At 51.4% G+C, this 16528-nt stretch overlaps 1 protein-coding gene across 2 annotated transcripts in view; it reads left to right on the plus strand.

The window, feature by feature from the left end:
* Positions 1-15963, plus strand: part of ARHGAP31 (Rho GTPase activating protein 31) — a 67683-nt gene extending 51720 nt beyond the window's left edge. Inside the window, exons 5-12 of one of the 2 annotated variants that reach the window (XM_067546046.1) lie at positions 606-713; positions 2215-2360; positions 4260-4458; positions 7157-7281; positions 8872-8931; positions 9639-10253; positions 10708-11015; positions 13316-15963. In XM_067546046.1, coding sequence (XP_067402147.1) covers positions 606-713; positions 2215-2360; positions 4260-4458; positions 7157-7281; positions 8872-8931; positions 9639-10253; positions 10708-11015; positions 13316-15832 — 4078 coding nt within the window. In that variant the 3' untranslated portion in view covers positions 15833-15963. The remainder of the gene's footprint in view (positions 1-605; positions 714-2214; positions 2361-4259; positions 4459-7156; positions 7282-8871; positions 8932-9638; positions 10254-10707; positions 11016-13315) is intronic. The other variant, XM_067546048.1, reaches the window with a different exon arrangement.
* The last annotated feature ends 565 nt before the right edge of the window (positions 15964-16528 follow it).

The raw sequence follows: 16528 nt of genomic DNA on the forward strand, positions 1-16528 counted from the left end.
CCACCAAATTCAAGAGCAATTCACCTGTCCTTTAAATAAAATCAAACAGGTCATTGCTTTGCTTGTCTGAGAGAGCAACCAGCCCTGCCTAGCTTCCGTCAACCCGACTGTCCCTCCCCGCTGCCATAACGTGCAGTGCTGTCCGAGTGGGGGGGAGAAGGCAATTGAGCACATGAATTTGAGCACACAATGTGATCTTAGCGTCCACAGCCACCATATGCATCAGTAGCCCCCTTCTTCCTGCTTCTTACCATCCATCCTCCTCAAATTCATTTGGGTTGTGCCGCGTGAAGCCATCCCCAGTAACAACATCCACAGCGTTCGGTGCCATTGCTCAGAAACCCCGACCTCACAAATGGCTGCTCTGGCTTTGAGCTCCGGTGCCCCTCTTGCCAATCTCATATCTACAGACACTACAGTCACTGGGGGAGACTGAAACCAGAAGCATCAGTACCAAAACTCAGGCCTCTGCCTGTGGAGAGAATTTTGTTAGCAGATCTTACATGGCAGACTGCTATAGCCTCTCGGGCAAGCAACTAAAAGGAGACCTGATCGCATGTACGGGAGCTGAAGCCTTTTTCTTTATCCAAACCAAACGCTTGCAGGACGCTGGAATACCTGATCAAGCACCTGACTCACCTTGCCTCCTTCAGCAACATGACCAACATGCATACCAGGAACCTCGCCCTGGTGTGGGCACCTAATCTCCTCAGGTACAGTAAAGACCTCTTTTCACAGAGGGCAGCACTGCTGAGTGTGCTCCTGAGAGTGAAACTGAATTAGTCACGGACTGATCCCGCTGAGAAAAATGCAAAGAAATAAACAGCATAAATAATAGTGCAAAGTAAATATGATTAAAAAATTCTCCCTGTTGGATAACCTGAGGTTCTACTAATAATATCCAGGGAAGGAAATCTATGTATTTCTAAAAACTGTGTTCTTTCTGACATTCCATTTAAAAACGAGGCGTTTGCTCATCCCTATGGGGTTGAAGCAACTGTTTTCAGAATATTAGTGGTTAAGTTTGATGGAACAGAGCAATGAGTGACTAGGGAAGGTAAGACGGTGGTGTCTGTTATAGAAGACTTGAGTTCAAATCCATTTCAGTCACAAGTGAAATGAGTTTGAGGGTCTTAAGATAGTTGCTAGTGGACATTTGCTAGTATCACAAAATCACCAAGTAGTTTTTCATAATTTACCATACCTGAAAATTTCTGCTGAGAGCCAATCCTGTGATCGGATCAAATGTTGAAACTATTGGACATTTCAAAGTGCACATTTACTGCCCAGACATTTCCATTACAATTTGTGTCCTTCCTGTCAAATGACCTGAAGTCTGTTTCCTTTTGCAGTTAATTTTAAGGAATGTCCCAAGGAGGACAAGAAAGAGGCAGGAGATGCAACTGCAGTCTCCTTAGATGGTTATCCCCTTGGCAGTACTCCAAACCGTTATCTAACAAACCACTCATTAACTTTACAAATGATCCATTGCCCAGAGATAATTTCTTCAGTAACACTTTGGTATGTCAAGATTAAGAAGGTTTCTTTGCTGAGAGAGCGAGAATGCAAGAGTGCTGGGGGGAGTGAGGGAAGAGACAGGGACATAGAGAGAGTCATCAAAAAAATAGCAGGGAAAAGAAGAACCCGAGTCATGAAATTCAGACCTGCTCTTACCTCAGATTTGATGGGATTCAGTTCCGGTGGTTTGGGTTCAAGTTCACCTTACAGGGATACACTCAAACCACAAAGTTTGGATCTGGATCCAGAGTCTGAGGAGATGCTGGGCCAGTGTTCTGGTTTAGGCCTGTCTCTAAAAGGAATAGAGAAAGAGGACAGAGAGAAGGCGAGAATGGAAATAGAATGGTGGAAATGTGGGGGGAGTTTCTGAGGAATAAAGCCAATGAAAATAAAAAGGGGAGAGAGGAAATGGAGAAAGCAACGCAGAAGGAAAAAGGAGAGGCGAGAGAGGAAATGGGAAAGGAATTAAGAAAGAATGGAAAAGTAAAGAGAGAATAAATGACTGGAAGAGGAAAAAGAGCGAGACGCAGAGCAACAGTGGGCAAAAAATTCCTCTTCCAGGACATCCCTGCTGAACCAAGGAAAGGTTTCCTACACGACTCACTGGGGGATGTCAAAGCAATCCTCTCCCTCACATACTATATCTCGGGATGCAGTGTTTTCTTGTGTTTATGGCCGCTCCCTCCTGTGGTACAGGTCGAAGGAGATCGAGGCTGTTGGCTGTAATGGGGATGCAGCTTTCCTGGAAGTGCGAGTCCAGCAGCTGGTGATTGAGTTTATCTTGAACCACGTGGATCAGATCTTCAACAACAACATAAAGACCAGCTCCATGGAGAATGATGGTAACTACCTCCCTTGCCACGTACGCTAACTGCCGGCAGCTCTAACCTGAGCCACATGTCCCACCAACAGCCCAATCTCAACCTGTCCCTTCTCCGAGACACTTCCAAGTCTTTTGGCCAGTGCCCCAACCCCTCACTGAGCCTGACACTTCTCGCCAATGCCCCAAATCCCTCTCATCAGTATCCCTGATCGTCCCCACCGAAACGCAAACCCACCCTGCGCCTTCTCACCCGGGTCCAACCCCACACTAATCCTGACACTTCTCAGCAACCCCCTGCTCCCCAGCGTGACAGTACTCCCAGTCTCAACGCTAACCTTTCCAATAGACCCGCAGTATTCCAACCCTCCCTAACCTTTCCCACGAACGCCCAGCTTAATCCTTCTCACTCACATTTAGAACCCTAAACCTTCCCACCGACAGCCCGACCCAGTCTAAATCTTCCTTCTCCAATGGCCACTTTTCACACCAATCTCCCTACCTCTGTCGCTGGCTTTCTCACCCTTCTCACTGTCTTTTCGAACCCCAGCCCTTCCTGCCATCAAAAAATGCGGCCAAAACTACACCTTATGCTTTGCATGACATTCCGATCAGATGCTTAATGATTTGATGCTTTATAGCCAGGTGCATTTCATAAACTGAGAATGTGTCCTGGGAACGGTTGTTCTTGTTACTTAGAGACAGGCTTGTAATAAAACTGCTTTTAATAGGGGCACTTTGTCCTGAGTAGGCTCACATAACCTCGAAAATGTGCACCCCCCTGTGATATTTTTAATTCTTTTCACCTTTTATTTCAACTTTGGGGGAATTTTTAGCACTTAAGGAAGTGAGGGACTTAATCATGTTGCCTAAAGATGGAGTGTGGGCAGTGAGCATGTTACCTTCCGGCACCCAGCTCTGCCAGTACACACCAGTCCTGATCTGCAATGCCCCCTTCAAGTCCACTGCTAGAAACCACCTGCTCAGAGCTCCATCCCTGACCTGTAGACACCTCTGCTCTTCCCACGCTAATGCAATTCCTGTGGCCTTCTGTTCTTCCATGAAGGAGGTTGGAGGCCACAGAGTGAAGAGTTCTGCACTAGGATTGTTTCAAACTGGTACAAATGTCAGGATGGAGGTCTTGTCAACCTAAAGGGTTGGTGATGTGTTGCAGAGCCTTTGATCTTCTGGTCACCAGTTCCAATCTAGCCTGTTTGGGTAGTGACTGTTGCCTTCTAACAGCTGTGTGGGGTCCTGGGAGGAATAAACAGAGAGGCTCAGTCCAGTTCTTAGTGGGGAAGTTCCCATATCACAGAACCCACCAGCACCGGCACTAATTGGTCCCCTTGTTCAGCAGAAAGGCCAAGAATGGACTAGACCGCAGAGGCTGAGCTCCCCTCCCCCTCCTAGAGGAGGTTGGCCGTTGGTGAGGCAGTGTGTGAGAAGCTAATCTTGCCCCTGCTCACGTAAAACAGAGGCCTTCATTCTCCAGGGTTGTCCCTTCGCCGGCACTAAAATTCATTATGGAGTCAAAAATAATGTCACTTTTAAGACCAACCCCTTTTAACAAACAGGGAGAAAGATATAGAGTTTAGAGGCAAAGGCCAGCCACAAAGTTGGGATCTGGATCTGAACGTGCCAAAAGTTCAAGGGAATTGGGATTCAGGTGGTTTGTAGGGATACATCTTTCATGCTCAGGCTTCAGCAGCAGAAGAAACAAGCCAGCGCAAAACAGAACTTGGCTAGTGAGCGGCGCCGTGCTGGGAGGCACTGCCGTCCGATGAAAAAGCCTGCTGTGGAGACAGAGGACTCATTGGACAAATGCTTTTTCCCCTGCAAGAGGTGATTCTGTGGAGGAAACGCATGAGAATCCTTCTTAAGTCCCCCCCTTCAGGGCTGGAATCTTCTGTTTCCTTTTCAGAGAATATGTCCTTTGTGAAGAGTCTGAGCCTGCCCTCTGCCTCCCTGCCTATGAAACTGGTGAGCCTGGAAGAAGCTCAGGCCCGGAGTCTGTCAGCCTCCCACCCTGCCCGGAAGGAGAGGCGAGAGAACAGCTTGCCTGAAATTGTCCCGGTCACCGGATCCCTCTTCCACACTGTTGTTGATCTGCCCGACAGCAAGTACGTGCCCAAAGAAAGCTGCAGTACAAACCGATGGACGCATACCTCCCCACAGCCATGGGTTTGGTGGGACTGTCCTGCTTACATTCCCCCCTCTCCCTCTAAACCTTCTGTCTTGTTTGAAGTGGAACGTTTCCCGCATGCAGAGGTGCCTGCCGCTGTGCGCACCATTGGCTGGGGGCAGAGCTAGGGAGAGCAGAGCCTTCAGCTACACCAGGGCATGCTCAGCCCCCGTGGGCGTGCTCAGTGGCTGCAGGGGAGCACGGGGATGGGGATTGATGTTGCTTACAGGTGGGCTGGGCGGGAAGGCAGGCCACACTCAGCGGGCGAGCGCTGGGGCCAGCACCTGCATCTGGGGTGGCTTCCCAGGGATTGGGGGTGACCAGCTGCGTTCCACTTTAGCCATTTGAAATGTTATGTGTAAGAGAGACAGAATCCCCCACAGCGTGACAGAGCTCAGCAGGGAGATGGCGTGATCCCCTTCTCCACCCATCCGTGAACGCACCACCACCATCGGGGTACGGTATGCCCGTCTGCAAGGAGAAGAGATCAGTCTCTCCTTGCAAGCATTGCAAATGTGATTGCAGAGCTTCCTCAGCTCTCTGTGTTCTTGTGTTTCCTTCCACCCTTCATCCGCACAGAACCCGGCAGGCTCCCACGCAGGAAGGCAGCTCTCTTTGCTTCCCTGGTCTAACTAAGAATCTGGCCAACCTGGTTGAACCTCAAACCGATCTTGAAATCGTGTGTTCTCAGAGCTCCACCTGCTGGTGGCTGGCCTGAACTGCTGCGTGAGGCATCCATCGGCCTAGCTCAGTGGTTTTCAACCTGTGGTCGTGGACCCTGCAGACTATGTCTCAGGTTTCCAAAGGGGGTCCGCACCTCCAGTCGACATTGTTTAGGGGTCCACAAACGAGAAAAGGTTGAAACTCACTGGCCTTGTTTTATAATTGGCGGTGTTCCTTCATGCAAAGAGCAGAGCCACTGGGGCAAATATCACTCCTGCTGTGTCATTACACTGCATACTCCTTAGGGCGGCGTGTATAGGGCGGGTATAAATAGCGGTGCAGATGGTGAGGCAGGGAAAGGCTCTGACGGGGGGAGACAGTGGGGAGCTGCTGGAGCCTTTCCCCATTGCCTCTCCCCTGACAGAGCCTTTCACTGACGTGTGTAGCTACGCATCACAGCCTACGTTCCACTGCAGCATGTATCTATATGTACCCTGCGCACCAGCTCTGCCAATCGGCTGCTGCGTAGGTACAGCCTAAGATATATTTAGAAGAGGGCACCCGTTCTCAAAAGAAGAGTCTGAAATCATCTGAGTTTGCTGCAGTTGTCAGCTAGACAGATATAGATGGATAGCATTATCGAATCTGTTCAAGTAGTCTATGGGCACTGCGTTGCCCTGGCTCAGACATAAGACCCCCTACAGCTGGACATTTAGTTAATCTAGTGACCCATAAGGAACCTCAATGATGTATCTACCCATTTCACATAGTAACAGCAAAGGACAGTCCAACAGAAGGAGGAGGTAGAGAGGACGCCCACTCCTCGAATAGGATACCTCACACCCCCTGGAGTGTCCCTTTCCTCACACTTTCAGGAGAATGGGCCTACCTCTAAACCCCCTGATCCTTCCGTAACACGAGGGGAGGGGACTCTGTACTGCTAACACAGCGGTCCCCAAACAATTGGCCACGTCCCCCTGGGGGGGTACAGAGGAACATTCAGGGGGGCACGGCAGGGCCTGGGCCAGCCCCCACGGGGGGCGGGGAGGGAGTGCCACCCCTACCTGCAGCTCCTTTCTGGCCCAAGCCTGCCCACAGCCACAGCTCCAGCCCCTGCTGGCCCCGTAGAGCCCCCGGCCATGGCTCTGGCTCTGCTCCTGGCTGTGGCTTCACTCCCAGTCCCAGCCCTGGTTCCTGACCCCGTCTCCTGGCTCCAGCCCTGCTCCTGGCCTGAGCCGAGCCCCTGCCCAGCTCTGCCCTCATTCTCTCTCCACCCCCAGGCCAATTCTGCCTTTAGCCCTAGCTCCTCCCCTATCCCCAGTGCTGCCCCCAGCTCCTCTGCGTAGCCAACTGTGCAGTAATGGGGGGGATCGGTGGGGGCGGGGGTGGACAGATTCCATCACTGGTGAGGCGGGTGCAAGAGGAAAAGTCGGGGCACCACTGCTCTTCTCTGTACCAAACTGATCGACAAGCAGGGTTGTTGAGGCAGAGGTGCCAGGAGCCTGTTTCGAACAGCAGGAGCTGCAGGGAAGGTTCTTGCACTAAGAGACGTGAGCGTGTGGGAGGAGAGAAAACTAGGCTGATGCTAGAGAACAGAGAGAGGCAAGGAGGTGAAGACAAAGATCCACACAATAATGCATGTAAAGGGAGAACATGCGTGAGATGTGGGGCTTCTCCTGCAGTTTTACACTGAGCTTTTCAAAGGGGCCCAAGGCAGTTAGTGCCCAACTCCCTTGAAAAGCACAGGGATTTGTGGGCCTAACTCCTCTGGGACCCTTTAAAAACCTCTGCCTTAAGGTTATTATAATGTTTGCCTTGCCAGACCCAGAATTAAAAAGCGAGACTACAAGAGGAGCGGAGGTTGAGGGTGGATGGGGGAGACAGCGGTTTCTGTGACACACCGAGAAGGCAAAGATCTCTCGTGTCCAGCCCCAGGTACCTGGCACTAATCTCTTGTGCATTTTCTCTTCCAGGAGAAAATTGTCCACCAAATCTAAGAAATGGAAGTCCATCTTTAACCTGGGCCGGTCTGGATCAGATTCAAAGTCAAAACTGAGCCGAAATGGGAGCGTGTTTGTGAGAGGGCAGAAACTCTCTGGTAAGAAGCAGTGTGGCAGTTAATCCCCTCTCCAGCGAGCTTCCCCTAATCACTCCTTTCTCCTATGGCAAATGGTGCAGCGTGTAGCCCATTAATGCTAGTGCTGCAAGAATTCAGATCCAGGGTGAAAGTCCGATTCGGCTTCTAGAGTGGGGGGGAAGGGTGGAGAGGTCACATAGTTGGCCCATTGCATCATGGGCTTTTCACTTCAGCACGGACGGCACTGACAGGCAGTCAGAACCAGGGAACGTCAACCCAGAACACTCCACCGTGGTGTTGGGATGAATATTGCCCAGCACCCTGGCCTGGGCCTAGGAGCCTAAATACCATGGAGGATTTGGGCCTTAAGTATCTGATAACCTGGATACGTTTTAACACCCCAGAGTGGGGTTAGGGGGAGCTGCACTCCTGAAAGTATTATCGCTCATAACCTGGCTGTGTGCCATTTCCCAACACACTCTAGGGTGGTATTAAGCGAGAGGCTGTTCTACGCTCACAGGGTGTTAAAGAACCAAAGTGTCTTTGTATACGCTGGTACCCTGCATTCCCGTGTTTATTGTCTCTGGGTACTTTGATAAAAAAGGATCACGTTTGCAGAGTTCAAAGGTAAAAAGTGGTTTTTCCTAATGGCCAGCATCCCAAACTCTAGATTTTCCTTTGTTGAAATCTAACAATTGCTCTGTTTCCTTGGCGCACATCCACCATTGCCAAGCCCAGGGGTTCAAAATTCATGAGTCAGGTCCTGCAAAATCATGGGTTTGTCTTAAAAATAAGGAGATTTAAACAAAAAATACATTTGGGGTTCTTTTAATTAGCTGCCTGGTGTTGGAGCCATTAGGGTTCATATGTTCATGCTTTTCTCTGCAATCATGAGGGCTAGAAACTTACTTTTTGTTTCTTTCTTTTTAAAAAAAGGTAGGATTGATTCTTGCATAATCTCATGAATCCAGGAGCTGGGGCTTTAAAAAAAAACCTTAAACCACAAAAGTATCAATAAAATCACTAGAGGTTGCAACATTACATATCACTTGTATGGTTGGTTCTGTATAATAATTAGAGGTGAGCTTGGATCAGAATCCTGGAGCCAAACCCCATTGAATTTTGTGGGAGTTCAGATCCTGATTCAAACTTTATGGCTCTGGCCCATCTCTGATAATGTACTTGCGCACCTGCAATCACACCCATCCTGTGTGATTTGCATATGCAGTCCGAGGTCACACAGCTCTTAGAATAGCCCTCGCTTTTAACCACAAGACCATCCTACCTCTCTGATAAGGAATACTTTCAGCATGCTACCATCCCACATCAGTCACGGACCTGAGCTGCAGCACTCGTTTGCAGACCTGGCCTTTCCCAAAATGTGACGGTGTTGGAGCCTGGGGTCCTTTCTGGGCCCAGCTGTATGCTAAATAGTGCACTGAGTGAAGTCAGGCTGTTTCCTGTTAATAATGGGACTGTAAATGCCTTTTCACTGCATTAACCCACCCTCTGATCATTGCACTGGCTTTCATTACGCTATGTTCTCCAGTTGGGATGTAGACTGAGAGGTGCCAGGATCTGAAGTAGGTTTCTAAACTTAATTTTCCACAGAAAAAGCAACTATTCGACCAGCTAAAAGCATGGACTCACTGTGTTCCCTGCCTGTAGAAGGTGAGACATGACAGTCTGTACCTAAGGCCGCCGAGCTACGGGACAGGCCTGTGAGCTCTTGGCTCTCGTGTGTGCGCATATGTGTTGGCAGGTGTTCTTGTTTCGATGCATGCTTACCCACATGTGTCTGTGTTTACTTCTCTCTGTACGTTGCACGTTCTTGTGTGCTTCCACAGTTCACAGGATGTTTAGATGTGTCCATGCACGACCATACCTGTGTGTATGCACTCCTCTCCCCTTGTCCATGTACTTGTATGTTGGCATGTGCCTCTGGGCAGGTATATATGTGCCTGTGTGAATTTCTGTCGTCAGTACAATTGGCTTGATTCAGCTCTGCGTTATTCCAGGGGGCATGAGGTCCCTGTTTGTGGGAAGGCTGCCTGGGAGGAGGATGAGGCAGTGCCTGGCGCCTGTGACCAGCCGGCAAAGTCCAGACACGGGCGATTGGCACGGGCATGGGGGGGATGCCCGGAGCCAGTGAGAATCCTGGGCAGTTTCCAGCGGAGGGGATCCTGTCTAGCTCCAGCTACCTGTGAGAGCTGCCATCTCCTGGCGGAGGAGCCTCAGAGGAGTTTAGTGGGTCCTGTCCCCTGCCCTGTATCAGAGACTCTGAAGGGCTGGGGGTGTGCCGTGGGACCCGCCCTGTCTCCTGGGTGTATGGAGGGAGGCTTCCCTTTGCCAATTCTCTGTTTGTCCCCTCTCCCCAGGGGAGGAGGAGAAAGGCCGGTTCAAACGCACAGTCGCTGTTGGAGGGTTTTTCATCCCGGTGATGAAAACGCAGACGGGAGGCACAGGCAGCTCAGGTGACCTCAGAAAGGAGGGTGAGTGGGACTGTGAGGGGGCCGCAGCGGGGGCCGAGGGAGGCTCAGAGCTCATCGGGGATCGAGCTGTCCCCAGGGCCCCGCTGGCGAGGCCGCCCCCCGAGCAGTTGAAGGTGTTCCGAGCCATGGAGGACCCGGAGAACGAGCAGACCTCCCCAAAGACGTGCCGCATGTTCTACACCTCTGACGCTGCCGCCAAGTCGGGCTTCCCCAGCAGCCTCTTCCCTCTGGAAGCCTCCCCCCGGCACCAGCGCAAAGCCCTGAACATCTCCGAGCCCTTTGCCGTTTCTGTGCCCCTTCGGGTGTCTGCCGTCATCAGCACCAACAGCACTCCGTGCCGCGTGCCGGCCAAGGACAAAGCTGGCCTCTCCAGCCTGGAGGAATCGTCTGCTCTTGGGCCAGACAGCGCTGCTCCCGCGGCACCGGAAGGGGATGGCCAGCCCAGGCCTGAGCAGGCCCCAGACAGGGAGGAGAAGCAGCCCAGGACTGAGGCTGCAGCAGGTAAAACTAGTAGAAGTGGGCAGAGCCCTGCCCCGGCAATGAGCAATGCCGGGCCAAAGCAGGGCACAGGAACCACCCCTGGTAGGGACCCAGCTCCACTGGCTACTCCATCCAGTGCAGTCAGCAAGGCAGTGGAGAGAATAGGGGCCCCCAGTGGCACCCTGGGGGCAGGGAGAAGCTTAGAGGCCCCCATGTGTGCTTGGGGGGCGGGTGGGCATTGAGGTGAGATGCACTGGGTTGATGCAGAGAAGTGAGGTTGCTCCACGGGGACATGGGACTCAAATCGTGTGAGCTTCCATGCCAGAGGGGACTCCTAAGCAGTGTATAAAGGACGTTGTTTTTTATCAGTTAGGATGAGTGGGACCTACACACGTCCTTTCTCTCGGTGCCCTGGGCCAGCTGCACGCCCTGTGTGGTGAGTGGTTTATGTTGCTGATCCGTGTTTCTAATCCAGGTTCTGCCACTGAGGAACTGATGGCAGCCAAGGAGCTAAAGCCAGAGTCCTCGGAAACCCCAAAGCCAGTGACAGAAAACCAGGAGATATTAGGCGGGGGCAGCAGCCCCAGTGACAGACAAGCCCCAGAGCAGAACCCCGGCTTGAAACGGACACCAACACCAGAGGGCCCGGCAGGCCTGCACTCGGCAGGTGAGGTCGAACAAGGCCAGCTCAGGATGCAGGAAAACCCCTCAGAGACAGCCAGCCAGGAGCAGCCGGAGACGCCAACAGTGAAAGCAGAGGAGGCTTTGTTTCTGAGTGAGCCGGTAAGGAGGAAACAATACCCATTGTCTCAAAGGACCTGAGGGAGATGGTAGCATGTGTGTCTACATCCCAGCAACCTCAAGCTGTGACCTTGACATGTGATACAGGCGTGGCCAGGTGTTGGTTGCCCTTCTCTATTCAGCACACAGCTGTCATGTCCCCTCTTATTCTCTTAACTATACCCTCCTGTTGTTTCTCTCTCTCTTCATCCGAAAGTCTCTCCATATGTCTAAATGTTTTGACCAGCCGTCTCTGACCCCCTCCTTCTATTTCTGCCATATCCCTTATCAGGACTGATATTCTCAGTCTTGTTTTCTATTCTCTTCCTGACCCATCCAAACATTTTGTTGGGCCACTGCTGCACACTGAGCAGAGCTTTTCTTTGTCACTCACAGCCACCCCAGAGCTTTCCTCTGAGTATTTACAGATGAGTTGGAATCCAGTGTGACCCATCTGGGCCTAGGGTAGATCACCTGAAAATGCCAAAGTCAGGGCAGGCTGTAAAAGGAGAGCAGATTCTCCCAGCACTGGTGGGTGACACTGAAGTCAGACTTCCCAACCAGCCACAAACAGTGCTTCTGATTCCCCACACTGGTTATCAAGAAGCTAAAACGAAATATACACAGCCCCCTTTACTGTATTTCAGTCTCTGTCTCCCAAACACCCACTAGGTCCAGTAAAGAGATAAGTTATTTAAAACTGTATGTTCTCTACCAAAAAAGTTCTCCTGACCCCAAAGGGTCAGCCACAGTACCAGATCAATATAAGTTTGGATCTTACCCAAAATACCACGCTGCCAGCCAATCCTTTAGTAAATAAAACTAAAGGTTTATTATAAAAGGAAAGAAACAAACCATAAGAGAAATGTTAAATGATTAAAGCAATCAGATACATACAAATGATTTGAAAGTCCATATATATCAGGTGTTCACTAGAATTATGGCGTTTGCAGGCTTGTAGAGTCCCTCTGGTGTACATCCAGTACCTGGATCGGGTCTCAGTCCTTTGTTTCACAGCTTCAGTGGTAGATGAGTTGATCCAGAAGTAGGTGAAGGCTGAAGAGTGAAGACTAAAGACTGACTGAAGAAATATGGATGTGGTGCAGCTGCCTTTTATGTCCCTTGGCCTTTGCCATGTTGCTTGTGGAAATTTACAGAAATAAGATGGAGTCCAGGGTCACATGGGCAAGTCCTGGTGACTTATCAGGTGTAGCCCAGGCTTCTCTCCCTAGGCCTGTGTGCCTGTGACTTTTCTTAATGGGCGATTAAGCAGCTTATTGTTGCTGCCATCCTGTCTGGGGAGTCACCCAGAAACACAGCACAAGGTGAAATACAGATACATCAAACATATCCATAACTTCTAATGCAAATATGGCACACAAACAATATCATCATACTTAGCAAATGATAACCTTTCTAGCGGTACCTGACATGGCCTATCCCATGCAAATTATTGTCACTTTGAAATATTGATGTTAAATATCATAAATGGTCCCCCTAAACCAGCCAGCGTCACAGCCAGCAACGTGTATGAGTAGTTCCAGTTATTCCTTCCAACGTGCCTGCCCTTGCATTTGGCAACATTTCTTTAATGGGGTGTGTAGCGCCCCTCTACTGGGGCAGGGGAGTCGCTTTTAGGGTGACCAGATAGCTAGTGTGAAAAATCAGGATGGGGGAAGGGGGACGTAATAGGGGCCTATATAAGAAAAAACCCTGAATATCAGGACTGTCCCTATAAAATTGGGACATCTGGTCACCCTACTCTATTTAATGGGGCAGTTTGGGATGGAGCCTGAGGAATTGTAGCTATTGTTTCTCTGCTAACTCACTTTGGGCACTTGCCACCAGACCGGAGTCCTCGTCCCACCTCTGATGATCTTCCCTGTAAACCCATTTGTTTACGGGCATATGCGAGGGAGGCAGTGTGACCTAGTGGATAGAACACTGGACTGGAACTCAGGAGATCTGATTCTATCCCTGGTTCTGCCAATGGCCTGCTAGGTAACCATGGGCAAGTCACGTCACCATCCTATGCCTCAGTTTCCCTATCTGTAAACTGGGGGTAGTGACACTGACCTTCTTTGTCAAGTGCTTTGACATCTACTGATAGAAAAATGCTATATAAGAGCACGGTATTGTTATTATTTTATTTGAACAGATTTCTGGTGGCAAGTGTATGAGTGCGTAGGTTTCCACTGTATTCCTGGAGGGCTGCTATGGGCAGCATTGTGGGCGGAAGGCAGATGGACATGTGGAGATGGGAGAGCTCGATGCCAGGTTTTGACATTTCTGGTGTTTTTCAGGCTGAAGATGACACTGCCAATGCCCTGCTGCAACCACTGTGGCCGGAGATTCAACAGGAACTCAAAATTATTGAATCGGAAGAGGAGCTCTCATTCTTGCCTGCAGCTGTCCCTGAGACAGACCCACACCAGCAAATAATGCACGCAGCACTAACTCCTGAGTTCCCTGCTTCACAGCAAACAGACAGCTTCTCTTCCGGTTCTGGGCTTGCCCTGACCCTGGCTGAACAGGAAACTCCGGCCGGAACCCCACAGGTCACATCTCTGCTGCCTTTATTTAGTGCCACCTCCAAAGAAGGATCAAAGGAGTCTGGCAGCCTCCAGAGTTGTAAACCTGAACTGGTAGCACATCGGGATTGTTCTCCTACCACACCTGAACTGGACACCATCCTGCCTGGGGCAGCTGCTCCACAGAACCATCTAGTGGCGGAGGACGCCAGCAATGATCTTCCGCCTCCCCACCAAGACCGGAAGCTTTACGATGAGCAGCCGCTCACTGAGATTCGTTTAAAAGAAGAGGTCTCAGATCCCAAAGGGATGTGTTCAGATCAAGCCCAGGAGAAAGGCCACCCGGGCCTGCTGCAGAAGGAAAAGGATGGCCTTGTAGGCCAAGATGGAGCCCTGATCCGGAGGGAGGAGCCTGAGAGAGTGACTCCCCATGGAGATGGCCTACTCTCCTCAAAGAGGGCAAGTGGTGCTGGAGCCCAGCAGCCCAAAGAGAGGGGCATGTCTAATGGAGCCCGGGACTCTTTGGACCATGAAGAGGAGGACGCGTGGACAGACAATGTCCAGGGCTTTGAGCTGGTAGAGCCATGGGAGGATCACCAGTGGGTCACCAGCCCACTCCATTCCCCCACCTTCAAGAACGCCCTGGAAAAGGCAATGCACGACTTTCAGCCGCCGAGTTATGGAGTGGAGAGGGGCCTTTCCGCCAGGCCACGGTTCAGCCGCAGCCTTTCCCTGGATAGTAAAGACATAGTGCTGAGTGTGTGGACTCTCCAACCACCTTTCACGGGTGCAGCCGAAGAGCTCCCACGGGGCAGCCTTGGCGTGGGGCCCAGGGAGCTGTTAGAAACACGTCCAACCTCACCACCCAGGCCGAGCCACGTCAAGCGAGCCGAGACCTGTCTGAGTCCTCAAGAATGCTCTCTTGAGCCTGAGGGATTGAGCGATGCAGGAGGAGGTCTGCCAGCCAGGCGTGAGGCACTGCACGCTGCCTCTCTTTCAGAGCCGGAGGAGAAGGAAGTGGAGGGCAGCAAAGAAAACCCTCAGGAATTGACACCTGCGCTGCCTTTCCCACACGGTAACACCCCAGATGGTTTCTTACAGGCAAAGAAAAGAGATGAGGATCCATCCAGGCCTCAAGACGCTGCCACCATCGGAGTGGCTGTCGCCACGGGGCTGTGTTCCGCCAACGAGCCACAGCCGAGTAACGACAAAGGTGAAGACGCACCCCGTAAAGTGAGAACCAGGCCGTCGTCTCTCAACCTGGATTCACTCCTCCCAGCCCCCGATTTCTTCAAGTTTGAAAGCCTGGCGGTGCCCATTTCACCTGGAAACCTCCTCTGTGTGCAGAAAGAAAGGAAGAGCAGCGATTCCGTCCCATCGCTGCCCGCTGCCTGCCCTGCCAGGAACAAAGGCGACCCCTGGGCATCTCGCTTCGATCCCCAGGAGTTAGACCTGGATTACATGGCAATGGCCCACGCTGCCACCGGCCGGCGTAACTCTGCCCCGGTGAGCGTGTCGGCGGTGAGGACCTCCTTCATGATTAAGATGTGCCAGGCCAGAGCTGTGCCGGTGATAGCACCCAAGATCCAGTACACACAGGTCCCACAGCCGCTACAGACTCAGAACGCTGACTGCGACCTCCCTGCGTCGCCAGGCTGGAAGGAAGCGGAAGCCCACTCAGCCAGCAGGCAGGCCCACCGAACAGCTTGGGGACAGCTGGAGCTCCCAAAGAGCCCTCGGGTCGAGAAGAAAGCCAAAGAGGAGAAAGAAAACAGTGACCCAACTCTCATGGATTCAACATCTTCTAGGCATGGCAGCCTCATCCCCCTGCCCGATCTCTCCCTCTCCAGTCGTCATTCCACCCAGGAGGCGCCAGTGCTGCGCCGAAAGCGCATTTCAGAGGGGGAGACCGCCGGAGACAACCCACAATCCTCAAAAATGGAGAGGCCATCAGGGTTTTCCAAGCCTTCCTACAGATCCAGACCAGGAAGGCCCCAGAGCCTTATTCTCTTCAGCCCACCCTTCCCCATCATGGACCATCCGTCTTCCTCAGCCGACTCTAGGGTGTTGTTATCACCCATAAGAAGCCCCTCTCAGACCAACTCTCATAACCCCATTTGTGGCGATCTGTCTGGGAACCCGCGGACAACGCCCGAGGGGGTCACTCTGCGGAACAAAATGACCATCCCCAAAAATGGCCAGAGATTGGAGACCTCCACCAGCTGCTTTTACCAGCCCCAGAGGAGGTCAGTGATTCTGGATGGGAGAAGCGGGAGGCAGATAGAATAACGCCAGCTCACCTCACCCCTCTTCCCTGGTGGATGAGATGGGAGTGCCCACCTTGAGACCAACTGTGCTGTTGTTGTTGTTGTTGTTATTATTATTTTATTATTATGATTATAAATATTCTATGCAAGAAGGACACAAATCCTTTATTTCCTCCTGCAAAGCATTTTGCTACTGAGGTTCTCATTCCCTCTCTCCTTTCTTTGCAACCCCAAATTATCTGCTCTTTGAAAAAAAAATTCCAAGGAAGTTTGTTTTCTTCAGTTTTGATTCCTAACACACCCTGTGAAAGTCTCACCCTCTGGCTGAAAAAAACTGCCCTGGTCTAATGGACATGGGTACAATGTACGTGAAGGAGATAAGACCAGCCGGGTACATTCTTCTCCTTTCCCTCCCCAAGCGATGACGCGGGACCAACTGTCCAGCTGATCGTGATAGCTGAAGGTGAGAAGGTGAAGCTGACCTGTAAAGATCACACGGGATGGTGTTAACCTAAACAGCTTCCAATGGCAAATGCTCTGTCTTGAAGGCACTACCCTTGCCTATAGCTGTTCTCTTGCAACACAGACGTGCTGCCCCAGAATGTGCAATAGCTGGAATGAAGGTGGCTGAAAAACCTAAGCCCAGTTTCTCTTTCAACTTAGTGATTCCCACTTGCCTGGCTGTCTTGCAGTCCCTCGTTTGTTGGGGGATGGCTTG

The sequence above is a fragment of the Emydura macquarii genome, unplaced genomic scaffold (genome assembly GCF_026122565.2).
Source record: "Emydura macquarii macquarii isolate MOO-44397 ecotype Brisbane River unplaced genomic scaffold, CSIRO-AGI_Emac_v2 contig_1119, whole genome shotgun sequence".
Lineage (NCBI taxonomy): Eukaryota > Metazoa > Chordata > Testudines > Chelidae > Emydura > Emydura macquarii.